General features: G+C 49.0%; 1 protein-coding gene across 7 annotated transcripts; it reads left to right on the top strand.

Moving 5' to 3' along the window:
* Positions 1-3,257: 3,257 nt before the first annotated feature.
* Positions 3,258-17,972, top strand: AAAS (aladin WD repeat nucleoporin). 7 transcript variants are annotated; one of them, XM_005571001.3, is made up of 16 exons: positions 3,258-3,475; positions 4,060-4,187; positions 9,562-9,617; positions 9,948-10,039; positions 10,234-10,280; positions 10,854-10,952; positions 11,261-11,404; positions 15,714-15,834; positions 16,154-16,278; positions 16,415-16,475; positions 16,617-16,707; positions 16,904-16,997; positions 17,083-17,150; positions 17,299-17,380; positions 17,502-17,583; positions 17,715-17,972. In XM_005571001.3, exons 1-16 carry the CDS (start codon positions 3,353-3,355, stop codon positions 17,937-17,939), a joined length of 1,638 nt encoding a protein of 545 aa, XP_005571058.1. In that variant the 5' UTR covers positions 3,258-3,352; the 3' UTR covers positions 17,940-17,972. The 7 variants fall into 7 exon arrangements, with proteins under 7 accessions (XP_005571058.1, XP_005571057.1, XP_073863071.1 ...); XM_005571000.4 differs by having other exon boundaries at positions 17,499-17,583; XM_074006970.1 differs by lacking the exon at positions 9,948-10,039 and having other exon boundaries at positions 3,258-3,347; positions 17,499-17,583.
* The last annotated feature ends 250 nt before the right edge of the window (positions 17,973-18,222 follow it).

Raw genomic sequence — 18,222 nt, 5'->3', positions numbered from 1 at the left:
GCGCGCTAGGCCTGGACTTGGGCCTTTCTAGAACCCGCAAATTGTGAAAAGCGTTCCACAAACGTTAGATAAGCAGCATGGGGGAGGGGACAGTACTTGTGCCAGGCCAGGGAGGGGGGGCAGCGGGCGGAACAGCACTGTTCCTTCTCACCGGTTCACCTTACAGGGTAAAATGCAGGCACCTAAACCGATCATTATAACCTGTTGGTGAAAATCGAGGTTTCATCGAAGGATGCAAGTTGCAGGCCGGAGTGATTTTTCCTAGGGGTATCTGGGTTTGGATGGTGTTACCACTAAGGTACAAACGGAAACTATCGTAGGTCTTCAGTGCTCTCCACTAATCTGTCAGTCACCTATTCCCTCTTTTCCTCAAACCTGCCCACTTCCCTTTCTCAGAGAGAGCTTTCCCAGCCAGGTTCCCCAAACCATCCCTAGTGTATACCTTATGCTCTTCAAGCTTTCTGTGACTTCCCAGGTGACGGTGAACTCATTTAGGAAACTAAATGGGGCTATGGGAAAAGGTTAGAGCAGGAGTCCCGCCGCCCGTAGTGTTAATGGCCTGTAAAGGAAGCGCACAGCAGGAGGTGAGCTGAGCAAGCTGAGCTCCGCCTCCTGTCAGATCAGCGGCATTAGATTTGCATAGCAGCGCGAACCCTGTTGTGAACTGCGCACGTGAAGGACCTAGGTTGCTCGCTTTTTATGAGAATCCAACTAATGGCTGATGATCTCAGGTGTAACAGTTTCATCCCGAAACCATTCCCTCCCCCGCTCCCCGTGGAAAAACTGTCTTCCACTAAACCTGGTGCTAAAAAGATTGGGGACCCCTACGTTAAGAGCCTTGCTACTTAAAATGTCGTCTGTGCAGTATCAGCTGGGGATTCTTTGGAAATATAGCCTCTGAGCTCCACCCTAGAAGATGCCCAGGAGATTCATATGTCCCTTAACAGTTGAGAAGTACTAGATTAGAGGAGATCCACTTGCCTTCTCAGGTGAAGTACATTTTCAGGAGACTGCGGAGCCCTTTGTTTTCTGACCTAGGAATAACTCTCTTGGGGGGAATTCTTCAGGTGAAAAAGAAGGGCAGACACGGAATCCAGAATACTAGAACTAAATGCCCCCTAGATTATTCAATGAGACTGGTAGCTCTTGGGAGTGGAGACTGCCTTCTACTTCTTCAAATCACTTAACATTTGTTAATGAACTCTGACCAAGGTCACCTAGTTGATGGCACAGTTACAGCTATTAACCTCTGACATTTGTTTAGCACTTTAAAATTTATTAAATAGCTTCACTTCATTATTTTGTATGGAAAACAACCATATGAAATATTTAGGACACTGCAAATGAGAAAAGTGAGACTCAAAGAATTCAATGTTTCTTTCTCCCTCTCCCTTTTTTTTTCTTTTTCTTTTTTTTTTTTGAGACGGAGTTTCACTCTTGTTGCCTAGCTTGGAGTGCAGTGGCGTGTTTCTGCTCACCGCAACCTCTGTCTTCTAGGTTCGAGTGATTCTCCTGCTTCAGCCTCCCAAGTAGCTGGGATTACAGGCATGCACCACAATGCCCCGGCTAGTTTTGTATTTTTAGTAGAGACAGGGTTCCTCCATGTTGGTCAGGCTGGTCTCAAACTCCCGACCTCAGGTGATCAGCCCACCTCAGCCTCCCAAAGTGCTGGGATTACAGGTGTGAGCCACTGCGCCTGGCTTTTTCTCTTTCCCTTTCTTTCTCTCTTGCTTGCTTGACAGGGTCTCGCTTTTTGCCCCAGGCTGGAGTGCAGTGGCGCAATCTTGGATCATTGTAGTCTCGATTCTCCCATCTCAGCCTTCTGAGTAGCTGGACTACAGACGCTTGACACCACCACACTGGCTAACTTTTGAATTTTTTGTAGATACAGGGTCTTGCTATGTTGCCCAAGCTGGTCTTGAACTCCTGGGCTCAAGAGATCAGCCTCAGCCTCCCAAAGTGCTGGGATTACAGGTGTGAGCTACCATGCCCAGCCTCACTTTTATTCTTAAATCAGAATAACTGGTTTGGGTGTATCTAGGTCCAATCTCTCTGTGACTCACTTTCCTCGTGGTGACAGAACAGCACCCACCTTATGGGGTTGTAAAGATTATAAGAGCACTTATCATAACAAGTGCTCAGGAAATAGTTTTGCAGCCTGGCAAGGTGGCTCAGGCCTGTAATCCCAGCACTTTGGGAGGCCAAAGCGGGCGGATCACTTGAGGTCAGGAGTTTGAGACCAGCCTGGCCAACATGGTAAAACCCCGTCTGTACTAAAAATACAAAATTAGCTGGGCGTGGTGGCGCATGCCTGTAATCCCAGCTACTCCAGAGGTTGAGGGAGGAGAACCGCTTGAACCCAGGAGGCAGAGGTTGCCTTAAGCCGAGATAGCGCCACTGCCTTCAGCCTGGGCAATAGAGTGAGACCCTGTCTCAATAAAATAAAATAAAATAAAATAAAGTTTTCCTTTCTTTTTTTGTGAGACAAAGTTTTGCTTTTGTTGCCCAGGCTGGAGTGCAGCACAGCCATCTCGGCACACTGCAACCCCTGCCTGCCGGGTTCAAGAGATTCTCACGCCTCAGCCTCCCGATTAGCTGGGATTACAGATGCCCGCCACCACGCCCGACTAATTTTTGTATTTTTAGTATAGATGGGGTTTTCAACATGGCCAGGCTGGTCTACGAACTCCTGACCTTCAGGTGATCCACCCACCTAGGCCTCCCACAGTGCTGGGATTACAGGCGTGAGCCACTGCGCCTGGCAGGAAATGTTACTTTTCCACCCGTCCCCACCTCCCTTTCCAGGAGTCCGCCTAACCTTGTGGGTGCAGCACTGAAAATCCTCTCTGAGGTTTTTCCCTCAGCTTTCCAGCCAGCTGCCTGTGACATAGCCTGTATTTTCCTCTGGGTGATCCACAGGCCTGGGAGGGTTAATTTGGTACTTCCCTGAATGTACGTTATTTTGGGCTTTCTAAGCGTTAAGAGAGTGAGTGGGAAAAGGCGTTGGGGAATTCGGAGCTGGGAAAAACAGTAGTCGCATGGAAAACAACAAAAAAAACCCCGCTCCAACCTGGTAACCAACGATTGGCCCGAGGACGTGTCCGCGCTGCTCCCCCTCCGGCCGCCAGGGGGCGCAGGAGGAAGCTTTGGCGGTCTGTCCCGGGACCGTACTTACTCGTACTTCTTTCCTGTTAAGTCTTTTCTTCACTTCCGTCGAGCTCCGCCTCGCCGTTTGTCCCTTGCGGCTACCCGTCTGCATACGAATCTAGCCCGGGAACCGAGTTGCGGGAGGGCGGTCTGTGCCGTTCCGGCTAGGAGTTTGCCGACTCCAGACGTCCTGCGAACCGGCAAGATGTGCTCCCTGGGGTTGTTCCCTCCTCCACCGCCTCGGGGTCAAGTCACCCTATATGAGCACAATAACGAGCTGGTGACGGGCAGTAGCTATGAGAGCCCGCCCCCCGACTTCCGGGGCCAGGTGGCCAGGGCGAGGAGGGAGGGGACCTGCAGGCATGGGGGCAGAGTCGGGGAGAATTGGGGAAGGGAGGCAGTGTGACAGGGGCAGGGTCGCAGAGTCTGGTGGACTGGAAACAGCTTGGCCCCGGCAGGAGAATAGAAGGGCTGGAATCTGTTTTAGGGCAGGGATTGGAGTATAAGGGGGGGTTAAGGAGCTGTGGAGAAGTCCTAGAGGGAATGGAGAGAATGAGGGAGAATCTAGGGAGTGTGAGGATGCGGGAGAACTATCCAAAAGTTGGGGACAGTATCTGAGGAGGATCAGAAAGGTACAACTTGGAACATTTTTTCCGTGGTGTACCTGGGAAGGACAAGGAAGGGAAACTGACATTTACTGAGCGTTTGTTATGTAAGAAAGAGGATGAGTCAGGTGTTTTCTAAAAATGTTATGTGGTTTCATAATCACAACCCTATGAAATATTATTCTAGTTGCACAGATACGGGAGCTAAGACTTGTTTCCCATACTAACAAGTGTTAGCTTTGTGGAAACGGAAAACAGACCTCTGGAATCTTGACTCACCATCACACCCCTCACTTTTGTGCTATAGTGGATCAATCTTCCTGTCCTACACCTGACCAAGGATCCCCTAAAGACCCCTGGAAGGCTGGACCATGGCACAAGAACTGCCTTCATCCATCACCGGGAGCAAGTGTGGAAGAGATGCATCAACATTTGGTGAGGCATGGTAAAGCGTTTTCTGGGTCATAGTCTGCAGATCCTGGAAAATGAGTGACCACTCTTTACCTTGGGGTGTTCTTCAAAAGACTTATTCAGGCTGTCTCCATGAGAGCTGTATATCTAAAATCATATGAAATTTTTAGTCCTTATTGTAGAAATCAAATGCTCAATAAATATCAGGTTCCCTCCCTTGCCCTTCCCAGGAACACTATGGAAAAAGTACTTCTATTTAATCTCTAGTAACTTGCCTTGCTTTCTGGCTTGATTAGGTGAACCTGCTCCCTGCCCCGACCTCATGTCATTAACACTTCTGAGCTTTTACGTAAAGCTCAGCAAGATTAGATATAAGGTTGCATTGAATAATCTCCTACATAGGTCATCCACTTTACACCTGTAGGAGTGGAGCCACACTACCTGGTTTCATTTTCTTTTCTTTTTTTTTTTTTTTTGAGACGGAGTTTCACTCTTGTTGCCCAGGCTGGAGTGCAGTGGCACGATCTCAGCTCACTGCAACCTCTGCCTCCCAGGTTCAAGCGATTCTCCTGCCTCAGTCTCCCGAGTAGCTAGGATTACAGGCATGTGCCACCACGCCCAGCTAATTTTGTATTTTTAGTAGAGACGGGGTTTCTCCATGTTGGTCAGGCTGGTCTTGAACTCCCGACCTCAGATTATCTGCCTGCCTTGGCCTCCCAAAGTGCTGGGATTACAGGTGTGAGCCACCGCGCTGGCTCATTTTCTTTTTTTTTCTTTTTTCTTTTTTTTTGAGACAGAGTCTTGCTGTGTTGCCAGGCTGGAGTGTGGTAGTGCGATCTCAGCTCACTGCAACCTCCGCCTCAGATTCAGGTTCAAGCAGTTCCCCTGCCTCAGCCTCCCGAGTGGCTGGGACTATAGGCACGTGCCACCACACCCAGCTAATTTTTGTATTTTTGTAGAGATGGGATTTCACCATGTTGGCCAGGCTGGTCTGGCCTCCTGACCTCAGGTAATCTGCCTGCCTTGGCCTCCCAAAGTGCTGAGATTACAGCTGTGAGCCACTGCACCTGGACCTATTAATGGCACATATTAATGCCTTTAAGGGTTTTTTATGCCAGGCACAGTGACTCATGCCTATAATCCTAGCACTTTGGTAGGCTGAGGCCGGCAGATTGCTTGAGCTCAGTGGTTCGAGACAAGCCTGGGGAACATGGTGAAACCATGTTCTTTCCTCTACAAGAAAAGTACGAAAATTAGCCGGGTATGGTTGCATGCACCTTTAGTCCCAGCTACTCAGGAGGCTTATGTATAGGAGGATTGCTTGAGCCTGGGAGGTGGAGGTTGCAGTGAGCCAAGATTGTGCCAGTGCGGTGGCACTGAGTGAGACCTTGTCTCAAAAAAATAAAAAAAGTTAATATTTTATTAATACCATTACTATTTGTAGGATGAATTCCTAGAAGTTAAGTTGCTGGTTCAGAGGGTATGTTCATCTGTAATTTGTGAGCTGTTCCAAATAGTCCTCTGTCAAAATCGTACATGTATATGGTCCCACCAGCAGTGTATGAGAGTGCCTGTTTTCCAACACGTGCTGTTAAGCTTTGATCTTTGGTACTTTAGTACAGTTTAATGGGCATGTGTGTGTGAAGTTGAACATCAGTTTGTTGAAAAGCCATTCATTCCCAGGCTCCTCCTTGTCTCCTACTTCTGCGGCTGCTGCTTCTCAGGCTTTTTGGTGGCTCCTCTTCCTGATGTCCCTTGAATGTTGGTGTTCTTGGGGCTAGATTTCCAGTCAATGCATCAGACCTGGTGTTCACTTTTTTGTCAAATTATTCTGCTTGAATATTTCAGACTTCATATATTCAGCATGCTCAAATCCAGTCTCTTTATTTCTCTCTCCAAATTTGCTTCCCTGGATGGTTCACGTTAAGGAATGATCATATTACTCATTCAGGAAAAAGTGGTTTGAGTGTAGGTTCTGGGGTAGATAGATGGTTGAATCCTGACTACTACTTTCTACTTAGATTACCTTGTTCATATTAATTAACCTCCTCACACCTTTGTTCTCTCATCTTTTTTTTTTTTTTTGAGACGGAGTCTCGCTCTGTCGCCCAGTCTGGAGTGCAGTGGCCGGATCTCAGCTCACTGCAAGCTCCGCCTCCCGGGTTTACGCCATTCTCCTGCCTCAGCCTCCCGAGTAGCTGGGACTACAGGCGCCCGCCACCGCGCCCGGCTAGTTTCTTTTTTTTGTATTTTTTTAGTAGAGACGGGGTTTCACTGTGTTAGCCAGGATGGTCTCGATCTTCTGACCTCGCGATTCGCCCGTCTCGGCCTCCCAAAGTGCTGGGATTACAGGCTTGAGCCACCGCGCCTGGCTGTTCTCTCATCTAAAAATGCAGTGATAGGTTGGGCGCGGAGGCTCACGCCTGTAATCCCAGCACTTTGGGAGGCCGAGGTGGGTGTATCACTTGAGGTCAGGAGTTCGAGACCAGCCTGGCCAATGTGGTGAAACTGTCTGTAATCCTGATTACTCAGGAGGCTGAGGCACAAGAATTGCTTGCACCCAGGAGTTAGAGGTTGCAGTGAGCCGAGTGCACACCACTGCACTCCAGCCTGGGTGACAAAGTGAGATTCCGTCTTACACACACACACACACACACACACACACACACAGTGAAACCCTGTGTCTACAAAAAATTTAAAAATTAGCTGGGCATGATGGTGTGTGCCTGTAGTCTCAGCTCCTCCAGAGGCTGAGGTAGGAATACCTGAGTGTGGGAGGTTGAGGCTGCAGCGAGCCATGATGGTAATACTGCACTCCAGCTTGGGTGACAGAGCAAGACCCTGTCTCAATAAAATAAAAATAAATGCAGTGATAACAATACCTATCTTGTAGAATTGTCATAATGGCTTGATTAGTTCATGTGAGGCACCTAGTCCAGAGCTGGCACATTGTAAGCATATTAGCTGATGTAATTATTACCTAGGTGTTTTTCTTGTATTGATTGCTCTTTCCTTTACTAATGTCTGATTAGTCTTCACATCTTGTTCTTGCTACTTCCTAAGTCTCTCAAATCTGTCTCTTTTTCTTCATCCCACCAGTTCAGGCCACTTTCACCTTTTCCCTAGATTCCTGAAGTAGATTCTTTTTTTTTTTTTTTTTTTTTTTTTTTTTGAGACAGAGTCTCGCTCTGTCGCCCAGGCTGGAGTGCAGTGGCGCAATCTCGGCTCACTGCAAGCTCCGCCTCCCGGGTTCACGCCATTCTCCTGCCTCAGCCTCCTGAGTAGCTGGGACTACAGGCGCCCGCCACCGCGCCCGGCTAATTTTTTTTGTATTTTTAGTAGAAACGGGGTTTCACCGTGGTCTCGATCTCCTGACCTTGTGATCCGCCCGCCTCGGCCTCCCAAAGTGCTGGGATTACAGGCTTGAGCCACCGCGCCCGGCATGTAGATTCTTTTTTGTTTTTTTTTTTTTTTTTTTTTTTTGAGGCGGAGTCTCGCGCTGTCGCCCAGGCTGGAGTGCAGTGGCGCGATCTGGGCTCACTGCAAGCTCCGCCTCCCGGGTTCCCGCCATTCTCCTGCCTCAGCCTCCCGAGTAGCTGGGACTACAGGTGCCGCCACCACGCCCGGCTAATTTTTTTGTATTTTTAGTGGAGACGGGGTTTCATTGTGTTAGCCAGGATGGTCTCGATCTCCTGACCTCGTGATCCGCCCGTCTCGGCCTCCCAAAGTGCTGGGATTACAGGCTTGAGCCACCGCACCCGGCCTCTTTTTTGTTTTTTTGAGACAGTCTCACTTTGTCACCCAGGCTGGAGTGCAATGGTGCAATCTTGGCTCACTGCAACCTCTGCCTCCCAGGTTAAAGCAATTCTTCTGCCTCAGCCTCTGGAGTAGCTGGGACTACAGGTGCACACCACAATGCCTGGCTAATTTTTTTTTTTGAGACGGAGTCTTACTCTGTTGCCCTTGCTGGAGTGCAGTGGCGCGATCTCGGCTCACTGCAGGCTCCGCCTCCTGGGTTCATGCCATTCTCCTGCTTCAGCCTCCCAAGTCGCTGGGACTACAGGCGCCCACCACCATGCCTGGCTAATTTTTTCTATTTTTAGTAGAGATGGGGTTTCACTGTGTTAACCAGGATGGTTTCAATCTCCTGACCTCGTGATCCGCCCGTCTCGGCCTCCCAAAGTGCTGGGATTACAGGCTTGAGCCACTGTGCCAGGCCAATTTTTGTATTTTTAATAGAGATAGAGTTTCACCATCTTGACCAGATTGATCTCGAACTCCTGACCTCGTGATCTGCCTGCCTTGGCCTCCCAGCATGCTGGGATTACAGGTGTGAGCCACTGCACCCGGCCCTAAAGTAGATTCTTAACTGATTTATTTTTCTCTTATTCTTTTTTTTTTGAGACAGCATCTTGCTCTGTTGTCCAGCGTGGAGTACAGTGGTGCAAACATGGAACACGGCTCACTGCATCATCAGCCCCCAGGGCTCAAGTGATGCACCCTCCTCAGCCTCCTCAGCCTCCTCAGTAGCTGGGACTACAGGTGTGCGCCACCATACTTGGCTACGTTTTGTATTTTTTTGTAGAGACAGCATTTATATTGCCTAGGCTGGTCTCAAGCTCTTGAGCTCAGGTGATCCACCTGCCTTGGCCTCTGAAAGTGCTAGGATTATGGGTGTGAGCCACTGCACCTGGACTTTTTCTATTTTTTCTCTTTTTTTTTTTTTTTTCTGTGAGACGAAGTCTCACTCTGTCGCCCAGGCTGGAGTGCAGTGGCATGATGTCGGCTCACTGCAACCTCTCCCTCCCGGGTTCAGACGATTCTCCTGCCTCAGCCTCCCAAGTAGCTGGGATTATAGGCATGCATCACCACGCTTGGCAAATTTTTATATTTTTAGTAGAGACGGGGTTTCACCATGTTGGCCAGGATAGTCTCGATCTCCTGACCTCGTGATCCGCCCACCTCGGCCTCCTAAAGTGCTGGGATTACAGGTATGAGCCACTGCGCGCATCCTGGTCTTTTCTATTCTTATCACTCTCTAATCTGCAACTAGACTGCTCTTTCTAAAATGCTGCTGTGTGATCTGTTTATTCCTCTCCTTAGAACCCTTCCATGGCTTTCCATTCACTGTCTTAGAACAAGTCCCACTCCTTAACCTGCTCACAAAGCCCCAAAAGTCCTCTGAGGCTTGGTTGCCTCATCCGTAAATGTTTAGAATCTCTTTCAGCTTTGTGAGGTACATAAATGAAAGGACAACATGTAGAGTGCCTGGTACATAGTTGGCGCTCATTAAAATGTGTCTGTATTTTTAATACATGTGTATTGAATGAATAAATGAAACTAGTAGAGGGGGACATGGGATCAGATAAATCTGACCCACATTTTCCTCCCTTATCAGGCGTGATGTGGGCCTTTTTGGGGTGCTAAATGAAATTGCAAACTCAGAAGAAGAGGGTAAGTATTTTTCTCTCCAGCCTTCGCTTGTTTTGTGGTTATCTTCCCCTCCATATTCTTGAACTCACCTGACATCTGTTGGCCCAGCCTCTTTTAGCTGTATTTTTCCTGTCATCTTCTCTCCTCTGCCTACCCAAATAACCCAGAGTGGGTGTCCAGAGTGGGTGTCCAGAGTGGGTGTCCAGAGTGGGTGTCCAGAGTGAGATATTGAGAGTACTTACTGGGCAGAAGGACCTGGGGAGTGCCTGTCTTTCCTTGTCTTTCACCTAGAGGGTACCTGGTAAGAGGCCTCTGAATGGTTTAATCAGAGCTGCTTCCTCAACCCTACAGTGTTTGAGTGGGTGAAGACGGCATCCGGCTGGGCCCTGGCACTCTGTCGATGGGCTTCTTCCCTCCATGGGTCCCTGTTCCCCCATCTGTCTGTAAGTTTGGCTTCCTCCCCAGCCCTCTGCAGTTGCTGCGTCCCCATCCTACTCTGCCCCCATTCCTATCCTTGCAGGTCAGGGTTGGGTGTGATGACTTCAGAAGGTAGGAGTGGTCCAGCTCCCAGGTAGGAATATTGAGGGGATGGGCTCCTTTTGCCCCAGTGTGTCCTCTGTCTGCTTTGTTCTTACAGCTCAGGAGTGAAGATCTAATTGCTGAATTTGCCCAAGTCACAAATTGGTGAGTGCACAAGCCCTGGAGCTTTGTGGGAAGGAAGTCCTGAACCTCGAAACTTCCTCTGGGGAGAAGGCAAAGACTCCTACTCCTTTTCTTTTTTTTTTTTTTTTTTTTTTTTTTTTTGAGACGGAGTCTTGCTCTGTCACCCAGGCTGGAGTGCAGTGGCCGGATCTCAGCTCACTGCAAGCTCCGCCTCCCGGGTTTACGCCATTCTCCTGCCTCAGCCTCCCGAGTAGCTGGGACTACAGGCGCCCGCCACCTCGCCCGGCTAGTTTTTTTGTATTTTTTAGTAGAGACGGGGTTTCACCGTGTTAGCCGGGATCGTCTCTCGATCTCCTGGCCTCGTGATCCGCCCGTCTCGGCCTCCCAAAGTGCTGGGATTACAGGCTTGAGCCACCGCGCCCGGCCTCCTACTCCTTTTCTGATTGCTCACCATGTTCTCATTCCTTCTGTCCCCCCAAAAAAGAGAATACAAGAAAAAGTAGAGAAAAACCATGTCCTTACTGGAAATGAATGTGAGCTTCTGGTCTAGGGTAGGGGTAGGTGCAGGAACTCTTCATGTTAACCCTTCCTTAGGTCCAGCTGCTGCTTGCGTGTCTTTGCGTGGCACCCCCACACCAACAAGTTTGCAGTGGCCCTGCTAGATGACTCAGTCCGTGTGTATAATGCCAGCAGGTGTGTGTGGAGACACCAGGTGGGCTCTGACTTGTCAATATCATCTTCCCTTGCCAGCCTTGGTCCCGGGAAGTCCTGTAGTTCTTGAACCTGGTTCATAGGGCTCCTTCCAGAACTGGGGTCAGAGAAACTCGATAACTGGATATATGCTTTTTCTAGACCTAACCTTTATCCTTTCCTGTCCCATAGTGCCCCTGGCCCCTAAATGAATCCTCCTCCTTCTCTCTGACTTTCCCTTCTTAACTGCATTCTGGTCGCTGGAGCCTTAGTGTTCCTGCCTTGATCAGTTTCTTATCCCTTCACCCTAGCACCATAGTCCCCTCCCTGAAGCACCGGCTACAGCGAAATGTGGCGGCTCTGGCCTGGAAACCTCTTAGTGCCTCTGTCTTGGCTGTGGCCTGCCAGAGCTGCATTCTCATCTGGACCCTGGACCCTACCTCCTTGTCTACCCGGTAAGTCTTAGTAGCCTGTCTTATCTTGGCCTGAGAGTTATGCAATGCTAGGCATGGTGGGTGGTGAGGAGGTCTGAAAGGAGAAGTTCTTTGTCCTCACAGCACTTCCCAGGGCTATGGGAAAAGCAGATGTAAGATAAAAGTGGGTTGCTGAGAATAATCTGGAGAAAGAGACAGAACTAGGGGCTTTTGGGATTGTGGGGACAATGTGTCTGTGGGTTATGGGGTGGAAAGACTGTCTTTCAGAGGACTATCAGGAGACTTGAAGGAAGTGTGAAGAAAATTAGTGCTGATAAGATCAGAAACTAATGAAATTAGAAAAAGCATACCTGTGAGAACTAACTAAAAATAAAACCAGAAATTGGTTCTTTAAATTATGAATAAGCTGGGTGCTGTGGCTCATGCCTGTAATTCCGACACTTTGGACTGTGGAGGCGGGTGGATCAGCTGAGGTCAGGAGTTCGAGACCAGCCTGGCCAACATGTCACTACTAAAAATACAAAAATTAGCTGGGCCTGGTGGTGTGCACCTGTAGTTCCAGGTACTTGGGAGGCTGAGGGAGGAGAAACGCTTGAATCTGGGAGATGGAGGTTGCAGTGAGCCGAGATCATGCCACTGCACTCCAGCCTGGGCAATGGAACAAGACTCTGTCTAAAAAAAAAAAAAAAAGAAAAAAAATTAGGAATAAGGCTGCGGACAGTGGCTCACACCTGTAATCCCAGCATTTTTGGAGGCCAAAGCGTGAGGATCACCTGAGGTCAGGAGTTTGAGACCAACCTGGTCAACATGGTAAAACCCGTCTCTGCTAAAAATACAAAAATTAGGCCAGGCACAGTGGCCCATGCCTGTAATCCCAGCACTTTGGGAGGCCAAGGTGGGTGGATTTCTTGAGGCCAGGAATTTGAAACCATTCTGGCCAACATGGTGAAACCCCATCTCTACTAAAAATACTAAAAATACAAAAAATTAGCCGGACATGGTGGTGCATGCCTCTGATCCCAGCTACTCGAGAGGCTGACACACAAGAATCACTTGAACCTGAGAAGCGGCGGTTGCAGTGAGTTGACATCACACCACTGCAGCTGCACTGTGGTCTGGGTGACAGAGTGAGACACTGTCTTTTTTTTTTTTTTTTGAGACGGAGTCTCGCTCTGTCGCCCAGGCTGGAGTGCAGCAGCGCCTGCCACCGACAGTGTCTTAAAAAAAAAAAGAAAAAGGCTGGGTGCGGTGGCTCATACCTGTAATTGCAGCACTTTGAGAGGCTGAGGCAGGTGGATCACGAGATCAGGAGATCGAGACCTTCCTGGCTACCACGGTGAAACCCCATCTCTACTAAAAATAAAAAAATCAACCGGGCGTGGTGGCGCTCGCCTGTAGTCTCAGCTACTCGGCAGGCTGAGACAGGAGAGTCACTTGAACCTGGGAGGCAGAGGTTGCAGTAGTGAGCCGAGATCGTGCCACCGTACTCCATCCTGGGCAACAGAGCAAGACTATCTCAAAAAACAAAGTGTGTATGTGTGTGTGTGTGCGGTACATATATATATGTACATATATATATATGAATAAAGAAGAAAACCTTTTGGTCAGCCTAATTAAGGAGAAAAAACCAAAGTATACTATTTTCAGAAGTGGAAAGATATAGATATGGTAGAAAATAGAAGAATTATAAGAGTATTATGGACATGTTTAGGCCAACAAATTTGAAAATCTGAAGGAAATGTTTGATTTTTTTTGTTTGTTTGAGATGGAGTCTCGCTCTGTTGTTCAGGCTGGAGTGCAGTGGCGTGATCTCGGCTCACTGCAGTCTCAGCCTCCCGGGTTCAAGCGATTCTTCAGCCTCAGCGTCCCAAGTAGCTGGGACTACAGGCATGTGCTAACTAATTTTTGTATTTTTATTAGAGAGAGGGTTTCACCATATTGGCCAGGCTGGTCTTGAACTCCTGACCTTGTGATCCGCCCGCCTTGGCTTCCCAAAGTGCTGGGATTATAGGAGTGAGCCACTGCACCCTGTGGAAATGTTTGATTTTCTAGCAAAATATAAGTTACCAAAGTGGATTGTAGAAGAAAATAATGAGTTGTTTTTTTGGGGGGGTCAGAGTTTCACTCTTGTTGCCCAGGCTGGATGGAGTGCAATGGCACAATCTTGGCTCACTGCAACCTCTTCCTCCCGGGTTCAAGGGATTCTCCTCTTGACCTCATGATCCACCCGCCTCAGCATTCCCAAGTGCTGGGATTACAGGCATGAGTCACCGCACCCGGCCTGTCCTCCCTTTTTTTGTTGCAGGATCTATCCTGATTTATTTTTATAAAGCTAATGTAACACTAATACCTAAACCTTGACAGTAGGTACTATAAGAAAAAAATACGTAATAACAGATTTTTTTTCTTTTTTTTTTTTTTTTTGAGATGGAATCTCACTCTGTCGTCCAGGCTGGAGGGCAAGTGGCGCAATCTCAGCTCACTGCAACAACTTCTGCCTCCTGGGTTCAAGCGATTCTCCTGCCTCAGCCTCCCAAGTAGCTGGGACTACAGGCGCATGCCATCACAGGCCAATTTTTTATTTTTAGTAGAGGTGGGGGTTTCACCATATTGACCAGGCTGATCTCAAACTCTTGACTTAAGGTGATCCGCCCGCCTTGGCCTCCCAAAGTGCTGGGATTTCAGGCATGAGCCACCACACCCGGCCTGTTTTTTGGTTATTTTAGAGATGGGGTTTCATTATATTGCCCAGGCTGGGATGAAGTGGTTATTCACAGACTCAGTCATCGCACATTACAGCCTTGAACACCTGGGCTCAAGTAAGCCTCTAGCCAAGTAGCTGGGACTACAGGTGCATACACCACGCCTGGAAAGTTGTTGGTTTTTTTGTTTTTGTTTCTACTAAAAATACAAAAATTAGCTGGGTGTGGTGGCGCGTGCCTGTAATCCTGGCTACTCAGGAAGCTGAGGCAGGAGAATCGCTTGAACCCAGGAGGTGGAAGTTCAGTGAGCTGAGATGATGCCATTGTACTCTAGCCTGGGCGACAAGAGCGAAACTTGATTTTTAAAAAATTTTTAAAATAAATACATGAACCAAAAACAAGGCCAGGCACGTGATGGTTCATGGGTGTAATTCCAGCACTTTGGGAGGCTGAGGCAGATGGATCACTTGAGCCTAGGAGTTTGAGACTAGCTTGGGCAACATAGACACTATACAAAAAATAAAAATGAAAAAACTAGCTGGGCGTGGTGGTGTGCATCTGTAGTCCTTGCTACTTTAGAGGCTGAGGCTGAGGCAGGAGCCTCAGGAGTTTGAGGCTGCAGTGTGCTATGATCGTGCCACTGCACTCCAGCCTCGAGTGTGAACCACCATGTCTGGCCCAGGAGATATTTTTTACAGCATTATGTATAATAAAAAATTACAAACAAGTCAAATGTCCATTTGTAGAGGCAGGACTGAATAGATTGTAGTTCATCTATTGAGTGGTATACAGTGGAGCCACCGAAAAGAATGAGATGAATCTGAACCCACCTGCAAAGGCAGCTGTGATTTATTGTAAAGTTCAAGATAATTAAATTGTACATCTGTGACTAAGACTTCACTGGAGCTGAAGGTGGTTATAGTTAGGTAGAAAGAGAAGGTGGCATTAATTCAGGTAGTAGCCTTCATCTGTCAGTCCAGGCACATGACTCTGGAAATACACAGCTGACACACAGCTGCAGACACATGGCAGGCGCCCTCAGGTAGTTCCCTGCTGGTGATGGAGGCTGAGCCACATGCAGCATCTTTATGATAAGCAGCAAACGCAGGAGTGCAAAGGTGGGAGGCGCTCTGATAAGGCAAGGCAGGAGGGCTGTTTCGGAGCACAGGGTGTGTTCTGAGGAGTGTTAGATAACTCTGGAGAGAAAAGGTTGGAACCCTAAAGTAAGGTCATAGATTATCCCTGGTTGGATGGATGGCCAGGCTGGATGCCCCTGGGCAGATAGCTGTGTTCTGGGGTGGGGCCTAATACCACCCCAGGGCAGTACCTTCTAGGTTTCTGGTTAGGTTTTGCCTCCTCATGGCCTATGGTGAAAGCACTCTCTTTCACCCTGGCCTGAAATCTTGCAAATCACCTCTTCTCTGTTGACCTGCTCGTGATTTGGCCTTTTTTCCCCTTCACTGTTTTTTTCTTTTAACTTCCACAATCCTTATTCCTTTTTCCCAACCTGGATTTGAGTCCAGAACAGGCCATCACGATAGGAAGTTTTAGCAGGAGGCAAAGAAATAGAATTTTGGGGATGGTTTCTTGTCATCTCCTGACTCCACATCCTCTGTGTTCCCCTGCAGACCCTCTTCTGGTTGTGCCCAAGTGCTGTCTCACCCTGGGCATACACCTGTTACTAGCTTGGCCTGGGCCCCCAGTGGGGGGCGGCTGCTCTCAGCTTCACCCGTGGATGCTGCTATCCGGGTGAGTGGGTCCCTGCCCCTCATGTGCATTTCAGTCCTGGCAAAAGCGTTCCTCACTCGGTGGTGGAAACATCTTGGGGGAAGGAGGAGGGACCTTGGTTCATTCAGTCTTAAACTTACCCAGAGAGGAGCTTTGCCATCAGACTCATGAGGTTTAAAATTCCATTCTCTGTAATCATTAGCATGAACCTGTGCCTCATGTTTCACAGTCCCTCTCCTGCTTCCTCTCGTTTCTGGCTCTGTGTACATTAGAGAGGCCAGCCCTCTGAGAGATGATAGGGTGCTTGAGTTTTCCCTTATCTTTTGCCCCACTCTCCTAGGTATGGGATGTCTCAACAGAGACCTGTGTCCCCCTTCCCTGGTTTCGAGGAGGTGGGGTGACCAACCTGCTCTGGTCCCCAGATGGCAGCAAAATCCTGGCTACCACTCCTTCAGCTGTCTTTCGGTGAGTGGGAGGAGGATGGAGGGAGGACAAGGACCTAGAGAAAGGCACTTAGCTCCCGGAAGCTCTGTCAAGGGAGGTGGGTCCAAGTTTTAGAACTTAGAGGTCCTGAGCTGTAATTTGCTTTTCTCTGGCTTAGAGTCTGGGAGGCCCAGATGTGGACTTGTGAGAGGTGGCCTACTCTATCAGGGCGCTGTCAGGTAAGAGGGGACTCTGATTGACAGACGCTGGGGAGATGATTCCAATGGGCCCCTGATGCCCCCAAGCCCGGCCACCTCTACTTTCCCTCCTGCATTCTACTGTAGACATACCTTCTCCTGCCTTTTGCTCCCTGACCCCAGACTGGCTGCTGGAGCCCAGATGGCAACCGACTGCTGTTCACTGTATTGGGAGAGCCACTGATTTACTCCCTGTCTTTTCCAGAACAATGTGGTGAGTTAGGGCAACATTTCAGTATTTGGGGTGGTCAGAGGGAGGCAGCAACCTTTGGTAAGATGCAGCTCTGAGGGATAAAGGGAAATATAGAAGCTTAGGAAATTTCGAGGTGTTGATGCCTTTGGTGAGCTGGCGGGGGACCAGTGAGAGGCCTGTTTCTTGCAAGAACCTCTCTGCTCTTATCCATCCACAGGTGAGGGAAAGGGGCGCGTTGGAGGTGCAAAGTCAGCAACAATTGTGGCAGATCTGTCTGAGACAACAATACAGACACCAGATGGTGAGGAGAGGTGAGCTGAGTGGTTCAGGGAGTAGCAGTGAAAAGCAGATGGGAGGGACCACACTGAAACTCTCCTAATCTGTCCTCACTCACAGGCTTGGGGGAGAGGCTCACTCCATGGTCTGGGACCCCAGTGGGGAGCGTCTGGCTGTGCTCATGAAAGGTAAGAGGCAAGGATGAAGGGCTCAGCCTACAGCCATCTTCCCAATTAATCTAGTGAGGCCATGCCCTGGCTTGGAGTTCTCCTCTGCCCCTGTCCTGGGACTCTGTCTTCAGAGTTCCTCCCCTATCCCTGGATCCATTTCTTACAGGAAACCCAAGAGTACAGGATGGTAAACCAGTCATCCTCCTTTTTTGCACTCGAAACAGCCCTGTGTTTGAGCTCCTTCCCTGGTAAGTGCCATGTGGGCCCTTAGGTCTGGACTTCTCACCAGCCTTCCTGCACAAAACCCACATCCCACTACATGCAGCTCCCTTCTGCCTCCGGTTGCCTGCTCACCTTTTCTTCTAGTGGCATTATCCAGGGGGAGCCAGGAGCCCAGCCCCAGCTCATCACTTTCCATCCTTCCTTCAACAAAGGGGCCCTGCTCAGTGTGGTGAGTGCGCCAGGCTGCTGGGGCTTCCAGGAGTTGGATGGAGAAGCTAAGGGCCTTGGCTGCTGTATGGCTCTGCCAGATGGCCCTTCTTTGGGCCCAGGCTCTGATCCTTTTCTTTCCCTTCTCTGCAGGGCTGGTCCACAGGCCGAATTGCTCACATCCCGCTGTACTTTGTCAATGCCCAGTTTCCACGTTTTAGCCCAGTGCTTGGCCGGGCCCAAGAACCCCCTGCTGGGGGTGGAGGCTGTATTCATGACCTGCCCCTCTTTACTGAGACATCCCCAACCTCTGCCCCTTGGGACCCTCTCCCAGGGCCACCACCTGTTCTGCCCCACTCCCCACATTCCCACCTCTAATAAAAAATAAGTTTTCCTTTTGTTTTCCACTCAGTTACCAGTCTGTCTTTTCCAGGGAGTTGCATTGGGGTAGAGTAGGGGGAAAAAGCATGGACTTTGAGTTAAGGCCCTGTTCTGTCACTTTTTAGCCACTTGTGAATTTGGTCACATTAACCCTAGAAACTGTATGGATTCAAATGCTTTGGAAAGCAAGACTGAGAAGTTACTGTGAAGAAAATATATCTAACACAGGGTCTTACATATAAATAGTTGTTTCACTTTTCACAAGTTTCCAGAATGGTGT

The sequence above is a fragment of the Macaca fascicularis genome, chromosome 11 (genome assembly GCF_037993035.2).
Source record: "Macaca fascicularis isolate 582-1 chromosome 11, T2T-MFA8v1.1".
Taxonomy (NCBI): domain Eukaryota; kingdom Metazoa; phylum Chordata; class Mammalia; order Primates; family Cercopithecidae; genus Macaca; species Macaca fascicularis.
The sequence above is the reverse complement of the archived record's forward strand: the minus strand, read 5'-3'. Positions and strand labels throughout refer to the sequence as shown.

Excerpts from the sequence above, each read along its gene's own strand:
- AAAS (XM_005571000.4), top strand. The coding sequence starts at position 3,353 with ATGTGCTCCCTGGGGTTGTTCCCTCCTCCACCGCCTCGGGGTCAAGTC. Across the intron at positions 4,188-9,561 it reads AAGAGATGCATCAACATTTG|GCGTGATGTGGGCCTTTTTG; the intron begins GTGAGGCATGGT and ends CTCCCTTATCAG. Across the intron at positions 16,708-16,903 it reads GTCTTTTCCAGAACAATGTG|GTGAGGGAAAGGGGCGCGTT; the intron begins GTGAGTTAGGGC and ends ATCCATCCACAG.